The sequence below is a fragment of the Cavia porcellus genome, unplaced genomic scaffold, assembly GCF_034190915.1.
Source record: "Cavia porcellus strain 051 isolate PalLab524CR breed Dunkin Hartley unplaced genomic scaffold, mCavPor4.1 scaffold_2, whole genome shotgun sequence".
Classification (NCBI taxonomy): domain Eukaryota; kingdom Metazoa; phylum Chordata; class Mammalia; order Rodentia; family Caviidae; genus Cavia; species Cavia porcellus.
Genome location: NW_026947485.1, coordinates 46,515,811 through 46,530,744, shown reverse-complemented (window position 1 = coordinate 46,530,744; position 14,934 = coordinate 46,515,811). Strand labels below are relative to the sequence as shown.

The following is a 14,934-nucleotide window of genomic DNA, read 5'->3' as shown; positions in this document are numbered from 1 at the left end:
AACCCTAATTGGTATAATTGAATTCCAGCTGATGTAATGGAACAAAATTCAGAGAGATTTATAACTACAGGTGAAGTCTGACTCTTTCCTTTACTGAGGTTATTTCTTTCCTCTCTAACTCAAAGCTATGGATTCTGTTTGTTATTTTTTCTTCAGACTCTGTGAGTTTGGGGGCAGATATAGGTCTCCTCACATAATCACACCTGGCTGTGGCCCTATCATAGTCCTGATTTGTTTTTTTCTAAATTGGAGTAAATTTCATTATCCTTTATTGGATTTTATGTCCAACTATTTACTATTATTTGAGTTCAACTAATGTTCAACCCTAGAACAAGTAAGAAGTAAATCCTTTTCAAACCTCGTGGATAGGAATGGATATGAATAAATTATGAACAAAATGGTAATAGAAAACAAATACTACATTTAATACAGTGTTAATCCTTTCTAGTCTCAGGATTTTATATCTAAAAATAATTAATGAAATGTTTCTTGCCGTCTCAGCTCTCTTCACGAACTCCATTCATTCTCCAATGATATGAATCACTTGTACTTAAATGACTGAATTTAAATATGTGGAACATCTCTACTCTCTGTGCATTATTTGAACTCCACTCTTCCAGGAATCTTCCATTCCATCTACTTTATCGTTCAAAGTTATTCAGTGCAAAATATAGAAAACAATCCTTGCTAACCTAAACCAAATATAAACATACTAAAAACATTTCTGCACACTCACAGAATTGAGCTATTGGGAGAAGAACAATGAACCAGGAAATAGAGATCAAAGAAAATAGTAGGGACTACCATGTCACACCATGTCACACATTCCTTTTCCAGATTCCCCAGTATGATGCTTCTGCACCTGCTGCTGAATGTAAAGATCATGGGTGAATCCTAAGCTGTCTCTTCTTATTTGTGTCATATGCTCCAAATTCTTCAAATTTAAAGTGTTGGACACCCAGTTGGCCACATGTATTGTACATCAGATGCCCTTGTGCCACTTAACAAATGAGAAGCAAAATGATCTGGCTTTTATGGTAGAGAATGCCCCCAATAAGAAGGGGCTAATAATGGGTGACATTTTAAAAATGGCAAATTCTCCCAATCCTAGTGTTTTGTTAAGCTTCCCAAAACAGCTGCCAGTTCAACATAACAAAGTCTATTCTCATTCCTATCACCTCCAAAGGCACCAAGTTTTCCTTTAAAGTATCCAAAGCATAGGCTAACTGATCACTTTGTGGCAATATTAAAGAGTTCAGGAATCACAGGGCTAAGCAAACAAAATGGCTTTTTAAATCTCATTAATCTAAATATTTTCAGCTAATGAAAATCTGGAAGCATGTCCTTTATCCCTATTTATAGATGCTGCTTTCTTTTTTTCAGTGTGTGTTTCTAAGTATCAAGGAGCAAAAAAGCTCAGGGCATCACAGGTTTGATTGGAGGAGGCTAAACCGATCCTGTGTTAATGTCCTTTTCAAGATGCCCCTGAGCCTGCCCGCTGCTGGATACTTGGCACAAGGTTTAAAGGGGCTGTGTGTCACAGTGGATTTCAAGATTATATCCACAATTTGCCACCCAACTCCTCTTTAGTCTGGTTCCCTTCTGTGGTTAACTTCTTAAATGCCATCTGGGCCCTGATTTCTTTGATCATTTCTGACGGCCTACAGGCAGTGTTTATGAACACTTTCTCCTACAGGCACAGGGTCCGTCATATAATCAGGAACCCTTGCTGTAGGGTGGCCACTTTGGCTTTCTTTCATTTCTCCTTTGCCAGGGCCTTTTCTTAAGCTAGTGATTGACAAACCAGAATGTGTCTCAAATCTCTTGGCATCTTGCTAAAACAGATTGCTGCCCCCAGCCCTGGCTTTTGGCTCAGTTGACCCGAATTGGCCCAGGAATTTACATGCCTTATGAATTTCTAGGTGATACTAATATCCTGCCTCTGGGCTAGGAACTGAATTTTAAGACCTACTGGTTTCTGCTAAACATGAGCTCACACTCTTACTTCCTCATATTAAAAAACACCTTCTTGTAGGGTTATGCAGCTCAGGTACGTTCCTCTCAATACAGTTTGATATTCTCTCATTTAGATAATAAGAAAGGCTATTTCTTTATCACTCAGAAAAGCCTGTATTTGCACATAAAAATATAAGCTTTTAGGCAGTGTCACCAAGGAGGTATTTTTTCAGGGAATAAAGTGAATTCCTTTACTATAATTTGGATCTGAAATGTCCCCCAAAGTTTATATGTTAAAGTAATAGTTCCCAGCTTTCTGCTGTTGAAAAATGGTAGAAGCTTCAAGAGGTGGACCAAGTGGGAGTTTTAGGTCATGGGGGTGTGATCTTGAGAGGGACTCTGTCACCCTGGCCTTTTCTTCTTTTGTTCCTTAACTAGGATTAAACAGATTTGCAAGGCTACATACTCCAGCCAGGAAGTGCTACCTATAGCTTCAGCCTTACAAAACAACTGACCATGGGCTGGACCTCCAAAACTGAGCCAAAATAAGCATTCCTTCTTCATAAATTATCTCAAGAATTTGTTGCAGATGGAAAGTTGAGTAATACAATCTTTTCGCGATGCTTCCCATAACTTCACTTCCAGTTCTAGATTCACCACTGTTGTATATTTTATGATACAAATATGTTTCTATTCATTTTCTCAACATTGTCTAGTTTTTCTTATAAGGAATGGTAAACAATGAAAGTATTTTCAAAGATTTTTCTTGGATTTCTTAAAATTTGAAAGGCAAGCATGATTTACTTATGTAATGTGACAGCAAATTGAATAGGTCAGTGATTATTTAAATAGCATAAATTATTGTTTCTCAGTTTTACTTCCTTTGTTAAACACAATTTGAATCTATGAAAACAAAAAAGGAAAGAAAAGGAAAAATTTACCAAATATCAGGTGAAACACCTGCCAAACAGTCATAAATGTTGGATGCAAATTTATTCACTTAAGGGCTGGGGGTTTAGCTCAGTGGCATAAGTATCTGCCTGGCAAGCATGAGGTCATGAGTTCGATCCCCAGTAATGCCAAAAAAAAATATATATATATATTCACTTAAGTATTTAAAATGTGTTTTCCTTTTTTATGTTTTTGTTTACATAACATCTGACTCTGTAAAAGCAAAAGCACACTTTTCTTGTCAAATTTTCAAAATAAAGGCTCTAAATTGACCATAAATGAAAAGAAAGACTTTGTTTATTAGCAGACCAGATTCAGGTTTGAGAGTATAATTATGCATGAATATCTTTCAATTATCTTAACTCCCTTCATCATAGTATTTAGTCATGGAAGTGCAATGAAATTTTTAGTGCAATATTCATGTTATTTAAAATTCTATCTTTTAGAATTAATTCCTTCTGCTTTGCAGTTTCCTTCTCTTTCCAACTCCAGCGTCTGGAGATCTTACCATAGAGTTCATAATGCACCCATGAATTAAGTCAGTTCTCTGAATAATTAACCATGACTACATACAGTATAAAGTTTCAAAATTGTTTTGTTCCTTTTCGCTTCTTTTTTATGAATATATAAAGTAAATTTTTTTTATAATTCAGAAAATGTCTTCAGATGTTATAAGACTGGAACTCATGAAGATCAAGTATTTCTTTCAATTCTGGCTTTCATATAAATCACTCATATTTCATTTGTTAGATTTCTAGTTTCTTCTGCATTAAACCAACATATGATTTCATATGTCTGTGGCTCTTATAAGCTTAATGCTATTGAGAGCAGTCCAAGTTTTTAAAACATTATAATGTATGTGGCTATATTGACAAATCAACCTCCTTCTTATTGAATCAGCTTACTATATCTGATTCTGTCCACTTTAGAATGCTAATTTGAGTAAACACAATTTACCGACAAGCTCTGCAATTAGGGCCTCTTGGAGTTAGGCTTATAAAGAAAAACAAAGCCACTAGTAAAATTCAGAAGAAGATCATATTTTGCAAAATGTTATTCAATTATGTATATGAGTTGGGTATGATGTTGGAAGACCTGGAATGGTGCACTGATTTATTACCTCAGTGACACTGAGCATGCCACATCCCAGAAAATTGCTATGATATGCAAAATAGAGATAAAACTTGCTCTAGCCTATTTTGGTATGTTGTTATTAATAATAATTGGTAATAAATATAAAAGACTTTTGTCAGTTATGGAGTGTTACACAGATGAGAGATGTACTCTATTCATTTATACAGCAGGCATATTGATTAATTTTGAATGATTTCAGGTCACTCTTTTTTTAGAGTTTTGGCTTAATACATATTCCTGACATCCTATTGTACTCAGGGAAAAGCTGCTGTTTTCATTAGTAATAAACCAAAATGTGTAATCAAACTGCATGAATTGGCATTGTAAAACCAATTCAGAAAGACATGTTCTGCCATTTCAAAAGGATGTTTATCCTTGGATTTTAAGAGGTAAAGTTATTTTGGTCTTTTATCTTTAGAGTACTTCCATTTTTTTAATTCTTTTTAAAGTTAAGACTCATGGAACAATAAAAAAAAATGTACAATTGGTAATGGTATTTTCCTAGATGATGCAAGAAATCAGTTCAGGAGAAAGTTCTTTAATGTAAAAATTCCTAAGTGTTAATAGATCATGAAAATCAGCAACAACTGTTGTGCTGAGGATCATGATCTCCAAGTAGAGGGCAGATAATTCCCCAGAGATGAAAAGAGTGCGTCTGGTGTTTGAGCTGCGGCCACATTTAACTTTCATGTCCTTTCGAGACCAGACACACTTTGTGGAAGAAGAAAGTTAATGCAGCTGCCTTTGCTAATCAGTCAATATGACCCAGCCCCTTGGGGAGGAAAGCAGAGGCGGCCACGCTGGGAGACCCAGCAGCCTTGCTGATTAACAGCGAATGCTGGTAAAGTACCCTCTAAGTCTGTCTGCTCCATCAGGCCTAAAAATGTAATTTAGATGATTATCTCTGTGCCCATTAAACTTGGTGACCTATTATAGTTCGTTTGAAGTTGGCCTGCTTACACTTGTTAATAAGAAGAAAAGAAGGATTAACTCAGAGGTCATGAAAGCAGAGTGTAGCCAGATGATGGCAAAAGCACAAGTGCACATAGCAAACCCTCCTCTGCCCTTGCAGGAAAGAGGAAGAACCCAAACAGTAAGGGGCTGTCAACACAATTCATTGCTTTATGGAAAAAAGGAGCTCTTTGAATGCTTAGCAGGACTGAATTTTTCACCTTCCACTTTCAGGGTGCTTTGATTAATTCTTAAGCATCACATTCTAACAAGGTGGAGAGTCATGTTCAAGATCCCAAGACCATTGAAAGCGTTTACAGCATAAAGTCAGTTTGAGAAACTTTCGGAAGGTTATAGAGGCACTATCTGAATGTGTGGACTGTTTTGTGTTTTGTATGGGGTGTAAGGTATGAAAGAACGTACTAGAATGCATTAGTTTTGGTTCACTTTCAAGAGTTTTTAAAGTGGCAAGAGCTGAGCTCAGCTGCTAAGGTCATCAGTTGACTCAGCCGTGCTCCGCAGAGTCGCTCATTGTGGGCATACACGGTGGACACACAGTAACAGTATTTCTTACTGGTCAGAATTGGAACCTGCTGAGAAAGGTGGTCTAGTAAAACTGTTTAGAAGCTGACAGCTTTACCTACTTGATATTTCACTTTTAAAAACTTAAAATGATTTTTTATACAAATCTTTTTGTGCCAAGAAACAAAGAAACAAAGGATAAAAAAGTTTTATCTTTTGAGACAGGATCTAAATTACCCCAGCTGCCTCAGACTCGTCCTGCCTCAGCCTCACAAGAAACTGGGACTACAGGGATGACAACCACTACACCTGGTTTTATTTTGCAGTTTTTAAGAAGTTGGTGAAAATGTCTTAATATTTCCAAATTAGTCCATCCCATCCAAAAGATCAAAAATGCATTGTTCTAAATTTTATCACATAAACTAATGTTAACTTTTTAAATTCCCCTCTTTTGTATTCTCCTATCTGAGAGACTGTCCAGCACATGATAAATATTCAATAAATACTTGCTGAATGAATAAGTGTGTTCATTAATCTATGGCAAGTATACCAAGAGAGAAAGAGTGGTGGCTATGGTGACCCTCTTTCCCTGCATTTAGAATAATAGTGTTGAGATGTAGTTTTTCCCAGGCATTTGTAAACTGATTTTTGAATTAATATCTAATTCAATCATTTTACCTTAAAATCATTGTGTTTGAAATTTATTTTTCATAGTACAGATGGCACCACTGAAGCAGCTGAATGTATTTATATCTATGGGAGAAAATCACTTCCTTCTTTGGCCTCAACAGACCCTTTTACACCAGCCGCACCCTAGTGATACTCTGTTTACTTGCATATCCCTCTGATGTATTCCTGCCTTGTCTTAGTATCCCTGGAACTTCTCAAAGTGTAATGTGGAAGGCCGATACCCAGTGAATATTTGTTGATTGAGTACATGGCTGTTGAAGAATAAATCCACATGACAAATCTGCTTAGCTTCTAGAATAATGAATTCACATGTCTCCTATCAGATTCCCTATACTCAGTAGCATCAGACTCATTACAGAAAATCCATGGTTTTCACATTTCTCTGTTGCTGTAACCATGTTCTTATATCTCTTTGAGCCCTAATTCTGCCATTTACAGCTGATCATTATGAGCCCTTCTCATTTTGCCCCAGTCTGTTTGGCAAAAATTGTCTTTTGTGTTTCTCTATATAAATGTAGGTCTTTTAATTCATTATAACTTTACGTGCTTACTAAGTCAATAAATATAAGTAAGCAATTGTAATATATATGATACAAAACACAGTGCCGAACAAAAATAAATAGTCAATAAAAGTTAACATCATTATTATGATATACAATAACAGTGCTGGGAAATAGGTATGATTTCCATCTTGAGCTCAGTCTAGACAGAAAACCAAGTGCTTAATAGGTAATAATACTACATTAAACTAAATGTAACTGTCATAAGTACTATGATTGAGAAATAGAAAGTCCTAGAAGAAATAAGTTTTCATCCTTCATAAAATTTAGTAGATCAGAGTTTTAAGGCTCTCAGTTTCCTCTATTGTCAACAAAGGAAGTTTTTTCAATAATCGTTCAATAATTTGTAAATTATTGATTATATAATTTCTAATTTACTCAGTAAATGTTAACATATCTCCACCATTTAAATTTAGAAAAATCTCTAGTTGTATGTGCCAAAACATACAATTACTCAAACTTAAATTCTTGTTTTTCTTCAATATATCTTCATGTATTTTCCAGTGGACAGAATTTATTTTAATACATAGTAGTTAGCAGGTAATTTCTTACTGTTATGGTTTTTTGTTTTGTTTTGTTTTGTAGTTCTGTATTGCGTGTACCCTTACGCCGCTTTGGTTTGTTTTGTGTTTTTATCTTTTTTCCTCTTAAATAAAAAAAAAAAATACATAGTAGAAATAATATGTTAGACTATCAAATGAGAAATATAATGTCCAAAGTCAGATAAACCCATAAACTTAATGATTACTTATATGATCAATTAGCTAGAAAATATTTTTAATTAAAAAGAGTTGCAGTTTTGGCCTCCGAATAGTTTTCATGAATTCTGAAAATATTATTTGAAAAATACAATCTATTTGTACTTTCTTTATGAATTTTATTTAATAAAAAATGCTCTGGAAGTATAGCCCCTTTTCTAAAGTCTAAGATCCATATTCATTGAATCTTATAGTTCTATAGGAAAGAGACTAATAGCCCCATCTCACAGATATGGAAACAAAACACTTAAGTGTGATGAGTCAAATTTGCCTTACTGTGGCAAAATATCTGAGAATAAATCTTGGAATCAAGCTTTATTTTAACTCATGGTTGCAGAGGCCCTTGAACTCTGGGCCCTGTCCCTCTAAGCCTGAGGTGAGGTGATGCATCATGATGGGGAGGTCATGATAGAGCCACGGTGCTAGAGCTCATGAATGCCAGGAAGCAAACAAGGGCCGAGATCCCAGTTCCTCTCCAAGCGCCCCTCCCTTACGACTCACCGCCCACCTCTTCCACCACTTCCCAAGAGCACCACTGACTGGTGCCAAGGCTTCAGCCTTTGGGGAACATTCCAGGTCCAAACTACAACAGTATCTCATTACACAGGGTGGTGGAGCAGGGCAGGCAGCTTTGTTCCAGAGCCCTGCATCTCAGCCAGTCTTCTATTCTTCCTCAGATAAAATACATCAAGGTTGTGATTGAAATAACACTGTTGTTTCTTGAATTCCAATGTGAGAGCTTCAAGAGAATTCCAAAACTGAAGTTGAGTTATCTGTAACATATAGAAAGAACTTTTAAGTCTAAATAAAATTTGAATTAATGACCAGCGTATTTTGAAAATAACCAGCAGGGCACGGCTTTTTTCCACCATAAGAGGGTAACAGAGGAAGGCTGAGGCTGACACCTGAGCGGCCAGTGAAGACAAAAGAAGCTCAGACAACAAATGAGTTTGTCAGGCAGCTGGGCCCGGGATATGACTCTTGTTTTTCAGAAAGTGATGGCAGCGGGAGTCTAAGAAGCAGCAAACTGACTTGAGGTAGTGGCTTCTTCTGCCAGCCAGTCTGGAATGAAGGGTACTTCGTAATTTAACTGGGCAGACAAGTGTGAATTATTCAGAGAATTAGTCCAGTGCCATCAGGACCCTGGTCACAGAGAGAGCACTAGAGAAATAAGTGGAGGGCTTTACATACAAAAAGGGAAAAGTGAAAAATAAAGTACTCTTGAAATAATTTGAATTTCACAAATAATAGTAGCACAATATTATAGATAATATTATAAATGATATAAGCGTAACAGGAAGCAAATCTTACTAACATTGAGAGGGAAATAGCTATAAAGATAACCTTGAAGTTAAAACAGTTATAGGGACCATTGCTACCTTTTTCTCATTGTTTTTTGTTTTGTTTTGTTTTGCTTTGCTTTCTTTGATTTTGTCATTTGCTTTTTAAAAAGGTGTTTTACAGGGAGCCAGCAGCTTTGGTAATACCACATGTGGCATATTAAGGGAAAGATCATTTTTGGAGTATCACATTTAGTTTTGGTTTACACATTACTAAAAATGTATAAAGCAATTGGATGTAGTTCAGAGAAGAGCAGGAAAAACCATTAAGAGAATGAAAGGACTGATTTATTAGCTATGATTAAAGAAACTAATTATGTCCAGAAGGAAAGGAGAGGAGTAAGACAGCAGTTTACAAGTATCTGAAAGGTGCAAACTCCTGGAGTGAGACGTTTTGATCTGTATAACAAGAAGTATACTTTGTCAAACATATTTGAGTTAGAAAGAAAATTGCTACGTAAAAAAAAAAGAAAATTGCTACTTAATGCATTTATGCAGACAGTATGATGAGCCCCTTCAATATCTTTTGTACATTTTCTCTGCACATAGACTCTCATTTTGAAAAGGACCAGAGTTATCAGAAATAAAAGATGTTATTTATATTATAGAGATTTATGCAGTCCTTGGAAAGGAAGCATCTATGATAATAGTGACCAGAAGTGCTCCAAAGAATACAAAGATTTATAGCTATAGGATAAATCTGTCACATTTTGACTTATAGCTAATTCATTTTACTACCTAGGAAGCCAGAGTATTCTGGCAACAGGATACTTGATTAAAGTGGCAAAGGCTACTAGCAGCGTCCATGTTCTGAATCTTTGGTTTGTTTTCTGGCTTCGGCTCATTCTTTTTCATAAAAGTACCACTAAGATTTAGACACAATAAAACTGCATTCTTTTCTAGCAATTTTTATTTTAGTAACATGGCTGCCTAGTTAGGGAGATGCAGGTTACTTTTTGGCTCTGTCATTTGATAGCATCTGAAAATATGAAAAATAAGATTTTACTTCCCTCAAAAACCAGGAAACAACACGTCAGTGTCAGTGTGCGTGCATGTGTGCCTGTGTGAGCCTGTGTGGGTTGGTGTGTGCCAACTAGTCCAGCACACGGGAAGTGCTTAGTTGATACTAGCTGCCCTCGCTCATTCGTCCTTCTCTGTCCATCATTATAGTCTTCATTCTGTACAGTTTCCTGATGTTGGCAAGCTTCATATATTTCAGAGAAGTAGAAAATGCTAGTTTTTTTGTGAAAATTTTCTGAATTTATTTAAAATATTTAAATAGCCAAAAAAGCTCATATATAGACCCTATATTTGCCTCAGGTAATTCATTTCATAAAGAGTATTAGAAATGTAATGTCTGAGATATTTGACTAATGTCATAAACACTCTTTAGAAAGACTAAAAAGTTAAAACCAGCATTTATTGTAAATAAATAAAAATTTTCAAATCAGCTGAAACAGTTCAGTGGTCAGTTTTTTCCAATGTATCGTCTGTACACAGTGTGTGTGTGCAAGTTAGCAGCTGTCTTCTCTGAAGGAGTAGGGCTGAAGGCCTTTCCCTCACTTTTTTGAATGAAGTCACTGAGAAGAGTTGATGCAGCAAATGGTAAAAGAGGGGAGACAGCCTCTGAAGCAACCCCACCAAGTGTTTCATGGCCACATGGCCGAATGCAAACACATGTAGAAGAATCCTAGCCTCTGACTTCCTGGAGGAATAAACATTTGGTCAGAAATTAAATTTCATTTCAGATTTAAGATGTTATGTATTTCTAGATCTCCTGTGTTATCTATGCTAATCACACCCATGATAATTTTGGCTACTGGACAAAGCTGTTTTGTGGGGGCAGAAAGAGAGTTGGGAGCTGCTTGATCAAGAATATCCCCTGCAACAACATTGGATGACAAATTTTTAATGTGCAAAGGTAACTGTGCAGAAGCATGGACAGGGCCATGCTAGATGCCTTTGTTTTAATGGGGTGGGAGGGAGAATGAAAAAGTGGAGGTGCACAGCGAGGGTAGAGCTAAGGCAATAAATAAAACAGGCAAAATGATGACTGAGGGGGAATGGTGGCTCCAGTGGATACAAAGGGAGAGCTAGAGAAAATTAAGACGATCCGAGTTAGTTAGGGTGTTAGAGATCATCCAATTATAGAGAAAATTAAGATGATCCTAGTTAGTTAGGATGTTAGAGATCATCCATTATAGAGAAAATTAAGATGATCCTAGTTAGGATGTTAGAGATCATCCATTGTAGAGAAAATTAAGATGTTCACTGGACAACTTGAGATTTTATGGTGCAGGTGGGTCAGGTAGTAGAATTATTAGGAGCTAATTAAAATCTGAAAGAGAAAGTTGACATTGGGGATGGAGATGTTATTGGTATACAAAGATAGCTCAGTCTGTAATGCCAGATGAATACCTAAAGTGTCTTGAGAAACGAAGCCCAAGGAGAGAACCACTGGGAGGACAGGAAAAGGAAGGAGCCAGCTCATGTAAAAAGTCAGCGGCATTGGAGGAGAGCCCAGGAAGGAGATCCATGTTGTAGGATGCTGTGGAAGCCCAGCCTAAAAGACGTAAAAACAAAGTAATCTGTGGAGCCAGAGTCTGCAGAAAAGTGTTTTGGGTTAGACCATTAATTAACCTGTTGGCCTACTTAGTTATAGTGTTAGAGATCATCCAATGAACTCTTCTCTAGAACAGCACAGAAGCTAGTTTAGAAGGATAAGAAAGGACTAAGAAGGAATATACACATGAGTGAGAAAGTATAAATATATGTGTGTATATATACATATATGTGAATACATATATAGATCTATTCTCTATCTATAAATAAAGATATATAGATATAGATATAGATATAGATATAGATCTATTCTCTAGCTATAAATATAGACATAGAGTATATGTAGATATATAAGAATCGATTTATCTATCTGTGAGTCTTGGCAGTGAATAAAGCTGAGAATGATGGTCAGAGTCAGATCAAGCAATGAATGTCAGAAAGCACCCAACTTAACATAGACCTGTATGTTGTAATGTATATGAGTAATAAATTTGTAGAATAGGGAATATTATTATCTGAAAATGAGTTTATGTCATAGATCTTGCTACTGACACATTAGTGTACAGAATGGAATATTTCTGGTACCTTTTTAAGAACAATACAGAAAGTTTTTTCACGTGTTAATTCCTGTAAGGCTTTAATTATGAAATAATTCTATTAGATGTGTCTTTTTCCTTGTATAAGTGAATTAAAGTGTGCACAAATGAGTACTAGCTCAATAATAATGACTTTAAACTCAACATAGCTTTTATAGTTAGTTTCTTGATCACTCTGTGTTAAAGGTTGTTGTTGTTTAGAGCTGGTCTCCTGTAAGAAGGGAGTGCCTTTAAATTAGTATAATAAGAAATCAGATTAATTGTCTGCAGTGAACATTACATATTTTAAATTATTCACAGTGTACTGATACTTGTCCTGGACAAAAGAAGCTGGCAAAAGAAGCTAACCATGGTACACTGGGTTCTGCATTACCCACTGACAACCCACATTTCACATTTAGAGCACAAAACTGATTTGTGGCTGTGATTTTATGTTAATTGTATGACTTTGCCAGTTATCACAACCTTTGGCTATGCTATCAATGTATAGGATTCATTGCATTTTCAGAATTCTAGAATCATATCAGATACAATTGTCACATATGGTTCAGAAGATGCCCAGGATCCTTCCAAATACATCCCCAAGAACACTGGTCCTGGCACACTAAGGCACACAACACATGTGTGTGATGACTCTCATACTTCCTGTTCGGTTTTCCTGGGAGTGGATAATCGCACTGCAGAAGACACAACTGCTTCCAGCTAATAGTCTTTCTTTTAAAGTCAACATATGAATGGCTTCTCTAGCTATGAGAAGTATGTTTGTGAAAATATCAACATCGAAATGGAAAGACACAATATGTCAGCAAGCTCGATTTTCTTCCAGGACTCTGAAGTTCTTTGATTTTGTCTGTTATGCATTGGAAGCAATAGGATAATAAAATCCTAAAATAATTATTTTAATGCATTGTGAAATTCTTGACAAGATCTGGAATTTCATGGGATGCTTCCTATGTAACTCTCTTCTCCATTCCCCGCCCCAGCCTCTCTACTGTTTGGTCTGCTATTATAAGACTGAGATTTATAGCAACCTCCTACTGTGCAACAGAAAAGTAAAGGGGAAAAAAGGCAGCTGAAGGTGCTCTTTATGATAAAACAGGATGTCATCTGTAGATCTTGCATCTTTCACAAATATTTATCATTAGGCCCATTCTATAAATGTAGAAAATAAAGCAGAGTGTTTGGGTCACATTTTGAAGGTTATATAACCTAGTGGGTGACTGAACTGGGATATGATTTTCAAATAACTGTAAGTAAAGAGTATTGAGTGGATATATTAATTGATGGTACTTTAACCTCACAACCCTAAATTTTGTATTATGTTTGGTGGCCCAGGAAAAGGCTGGTATCTGTAAATTCAAAAGCCAAACACATTCTGAAATAAATATAGGAAACTATTTTGAGACACCATTTACCAGTCTGTCAGCTGTGTATACATGCTCATTTCCTTCAAAAAAAAAAATAAATAAAGCAATCAGACTGATCCAGTCTATTAAATTTGTTATTTTGGACTGTTTGAATCAATAAAACCACTACACCATGTACAGTAAAATTATCATATGTCAACCCGCGCTAGACATTTCAATGATGCACTGATATTACACTTTTCAGATGCACTGATATTACACTTCCTGAAATAAAACTTCATGTAAAATTCATAAAAATAATGCCAGAATGTAGGTAATTTATGCTGAGATATATTTCATTAAAAACTGACCAGCTCTTAGCAAAAACAAAGAAACTCATTCAGTAGAGACAATAACTGGTCATAGTAAGCAGTGAAGTAACAATTGAGTACTTTTCCTTCCGTTCCTGTTTTCAGGGTTTTTGTGTGTGTTGTTGGTTTTTTGGGTTTTTTTGTTTTTTGCCTTTTTGAGACAGGCTCTCTCTATGCAGTTCTGCCTGACTTTGAACTCACTTTGTAACCCAGGCTGGTCTCAATCTCCTGATCCTTCTGCTTCAGCTTTCCGAGTACTAGGATTACAGGCACAAATCACTACACTCTATGTTTTCCTTCTATTTTCTTTCCTTGATTTAAAATTTTTATTAGTATGTTTATAGTACATGCAATTTACAGTCATCTTGTGGAGTGGGTACCTGTATATAATACAACTTGCTTTTTTAAAAAAATCCCTTTCCCTCCTCCTCACCTCTAATTCCTCTTTCCCCATTTTCATTCTTGTTATATTACTAATCTTAGTTCAAGTTTATGGCATGCAGCATTTGCGTCCATTGAGGTTATTAAGTTCATGTACACGACAGCTTCTTATCCTACTTATTACTGCCTCCCCTCATCCTTCCTTCTGTTTTCTTCCCTTTCTTCCTCCTTTCCTTCCTTTCTTTCCTCCTCTTGCCTTCCTGCTTGCCTTCGTCTCCTCTTACTTTTGTTTTCTTTCCCCTTTCTGCACCTGTTCTCCCCTTTGCTTGATATTTTTTGTGATGATAGTATCACTGCGTTCTCAGGCTGAGACTACTATTTCCACAGACATTTGTTGTGACTGGCAACAGTAAATCACAGAGAAGCACCACTGTGAGATACTGAGTTCTAGGAGCAGACAAACTACCACAGCTTTCAATTCCACTTTCCTTTTGTTGCAGGACAGTGAAAAAGTTGACCGCAATGCTAAGATGAAAAGAATCAGGCTCACGTCCCTGTGTAACCATGGTTACATGTATGGTCCTAGGACCGCTGTGTCTGCATGTGGAATGCTACCAAAACGTATTTGTTTCTCCCTTTCCTTCATCTTCTTATGCTAACACTATTCTTTCTGCAAATCACTATTCCCACTTATTATTATTCTAAGATCTAATTTTTTAATCTTTTTTTTATTTAAGGAGAAAAAGAAAAAAAACAGAAAAAGGGTACAAGTTATACAGAACTTCAGAAAAAATAAAAGGTAGGAAATCACTAGTT

At 36.1% G+C, this 14,934-nt stretch overlaps 1 protein-coding gene across 2 annotated transcripts in view; it reads left to right on the top strand.

Moving 5' to 3' along the window:
- Cped1 (cadherin like and PC-esterase domain containing 1) overlaps nt 1-14,934 on the top strand; it is a 266,447-nt gene that overhangs the window by 169,504 nt on the left and 82,009 nt on the right. The window contains exon 17 of one of the 2 annotated variants that reach the window (XM_063241610.1): nt 2,395-8,989. The exons of the other annotated variant lie outside the window; for it this stretch is intronic. Within the exon in view, the coding sequence (XP_063097680.1) occupies nt 2,395-2,400 (6 nt within the window). The 3' untranslated portion in view covers nt 2,401-8,989. Of the gene's footprint in view, nt 1-2,394; nt 8,990-14,934 lie in introns of those variants that run through there. 2 annotated transcript variants of the gene reach the window in all.